Below are 3,094 nucleotides of genomic sequence, written 5' to 3' on the forward strand. Positions count from 1 at the left end.
CACCCGGTATCAGCTGGAATAGGCACCCCCGCAACCCTGCACAGGTAAGCTGTTATAGACGATGGATGGATGTAGCACCACAGCACTTGTTTTGTCTGGTGGAATTGTTCATAAAATATAGCAACAGTTAGTTTAAATTCTCCATTCTACTTACTTTTGATGACGACACTAACTGGTGCAGCCATGGGAGAAGTGTATTTCCGTGTAGACCATGTGACTTCATACACACAGCTGTAGTTGCCCTGGTGTTCGTACTCAGCAGCAGGGAAGTTAAAGGAGGCTGAGTGGTTGACTGCTGGCTTGGGGTCAGTGATGTTGGAGCCAGAGAAGATGAGGAAGAAAACACCAGTGGGATAGTGGGAGGAAGTGGAGCAGGTGAAGACAAAGCTGTCCCCCCTGGTGACCTCTGAACCTCTGTTAGGAGACGTCAGGGAGATGCTGGGCGGCTGCAGTCTCACTGGGTAAAAAAACACACCACAGAAATGTTTGACCACACAACAAAAATCTTTAAATATTTTGTTGTTGAAATTTAACAGTATTTTTTAAAATTTCCCACCATGATGGTGTAAATGCTCTTTTTAAAGAATCTACAGTACCAGAAATGTATTTGCTGTAGCATTTTAAATTTCTGAATTTGATTGATTGGTGTAACGTTCAAAACAAACTGTGCACAGAGTGTGTGGGCATCTCCATGTGTAACAGGGTTAAAAATGCACTTTAATAATAATAATAATAATAATAATAATAATTCTTTTTAGGGGTCGAGTGGGCAGGGAACCCGTTAATGCAAGGCATCGTGGTTCCCAGTACCAGTGGAGCTGGGAACCCTATTGGAATCGTTTTATTATTCCACAGCTAAAACTCATACTGCAGCCTAGACGGTAAGTGCTACAGACACTAAACTCATAGGGTAGGTCCAAACCACTGCAAGTACCTCAGGCGCAAAAATCCACACACTTCTACCACTAGGGGGCGCTATATACACATTTGCCCTTGGAACTCCCGCATACGAAGGCGCATATCAAAAACCTTATATCCACACGGGGGATCGAGCTGAATCTAATGGTATAGGCCACTCCCATTTCCACCTAGAGTTTTTTTCCGCTACATCGCGAAAACTGAAAAACCTATTTTAATTAACTCCTCCGAAACCACAAGTCTGATCAACACCAAACTTGGCACGGATAATCTCTCGACCAAGCTGATGAAAGTTTGTAGAGGAAATTTTCATACGACAAAAATTATTAAAATGATACGTTAATAAATGTTTGTGAAAAGCGCTATAAACAGGAAGTTATGTCATATCTTAGGTTGGGAATGGCCGATCAACTCCAAACTTCAGGACCTTATGTGTCATGCCCCCCTGAGGGGCTGTGCAAAATTTGGTGCAGTTAGCCGCTAGAGCAATTAACTCCTCTGAAGCCGAAAGTTCGATCGGTACGAAACTCGGCACAGACCATCTCTGAACCAAGTCGATAAAAGTTTGTAGAGGGGATTTTGATCCGCTAAAAAACGTCCGAATTATAAGCTAACAAATGTTTGCGCAAATGGTAAAACAATGTCATGTCAGATCTTACGTTTTCAATGGCCAATCTACACCAAACCCCTTATCTTGCACGACCTCCCAAGGGGCTTTGTGAAATTTGGCGTCAATCGGCTTCTAGGTGGCGCTATTCTTTGGAAATCAAATAACACTCCCATAGACATACATTAATTTTATATCTCCCTAACCACAACTCCCTTTAATTTATAACTCATCGTTTCTTCTCCGTGCGCCCCCCGAGCGGGGCGCCCAGGCCAACTCGCGCTCACAACTGCTTGCAGTTCTAGTTTCCAATTGGTATTTATTTTTCCCAGGGTTATTTTTATTTAATATTTCCTGTGGAAACTGTCCGAGATGCATCTCTGCTGTATCTCCTAAATTTCCGTCGTCCTCCGTATGCCCCTCAAAGCGCAGTTTAGCATTCCTGAGGATAAATTGTGGGAAAACACTTCTGTACTATTGTGTTGTTTTCTTTGAAAATTGAACCGTCTTGTTCAAGCTTTTAATGCATATTGTTTACTGTTTCTACTATTAAGTCACCTGTTTTGACCGTTTTGAGGTTGTTTTTACCTAGATTACTGGGTGCCATTTGTATTACAGCAGGCGACCTGTGCCATGTAGTCAACGTAGCGCCACACAGATCTTAGCATCCATTTCCCAGTGTAAGTTCAGTTATTATGGAGCTTAATGGACCAGTCTGGTGTGTGTAGAGATAGTGTGCTTATTTTGTAGCACACAGGTGTCATTTGCATGTGATTTAGTTTAAGATAAACACAGTCGCTGTCACGACTTCAGCCAGTTCATTCTGCCATTTACTAACTCTCCCTGACATTACAGATCCTGCCCCTCCGTGCTGCCCTGCAGTAACCCCTTCTTGCTTCCCATCTTATTTCTAATCAGCCTTGCAGTGCATATGCCGCCCCATCGCTCATCATTCCCTGCTTTGCTCTGCTTTTCAGCCTTTGTTTCTGCCTCCCTGACTCTGGCTGGCAAACCCTTGTCAGACCCTGAGTTTGAGTTTGTCCTGTTTGGAGCCCTTACAGTGGACATCGCTTATTTAATCCGACCACATGGATAGGGAAAGTGAAATTAAAGGTTAGCGCTGCTGGAGCTGGTTGTTACACCTCCACAAAAATAGGACCTACTGGCTGTAATTATTATCAGAATCAGCCTAAAAAATCTTGTATAATGTGATTGTAGAATGGAAAGAGTTGATTAAATATCCTGGTAACAATACAGAGGACATGACCTCAGTACGTATGAGCTTTTCCAGTTAAATTTAAGAAAAAAAGTAAAGCTAACTATATCCATCAAGAAGCTCTAGTAAATCATATCAGTACTGAATTCCCTGTTGGTCTTTGAAGCTGTGTTTGGTCCTTTTCATGCCGTGTTCACTGCTGAGCGAATTGCCGGCGCTGCACCCCGCCATCATTCCATGCCAGGCCCCCCCGCACCTGGCCTGAAAACCTCCAGTGCTTGAGTAAAGGTGTAAACACCTTCATACAGTCTGTGGTAAACACAAACACTCCCCTAGTGCTCCGAGCTCCCAGT

The 3,094-nt window shown here is 43.4% G+C and overlaps 1 protein-coding gene across 1 annotated transcript in view; it reads right to left on the reverse strand.

Annotated features, from left to right (window-relative positions):
* LOC123957787 (deleted in malignant brain tumors 1 protein-like) overlaps positions 1 to 3,094 on the reverse strand; it is an 86,640-nt gene that overhangs the window by 132 nt on the left and 83,414 nt on the right. The window contains exon 9 of the mRNA XM_046030856.1: positions 211 to 457. Coding sequence (XP_045886812.1) covers positions 211 to 457 — 247 coding nt within the window. The remainder of the gene's footprint in view (positions 1 to 210; positions 458 to 3,094) is intronic.

The sequence above is a fragment of the Micropterus dolomieu genome, linkage group LG02 (genome assembly GCF_021292245.1).
Source record: "Micropterus dolomieu isolate WLL.071019.BEF.003 ecotype Adirondacks linkage group LG02, ASM2129224v1, whole genome shotgun sequence".
Taxonomy (NCBI): Eukaryota; Metazoa; Chordata; class Actinopteri; order Centrarchiformes; family Centrarchidae; genus Micropterus; species Micropterus dolomieu.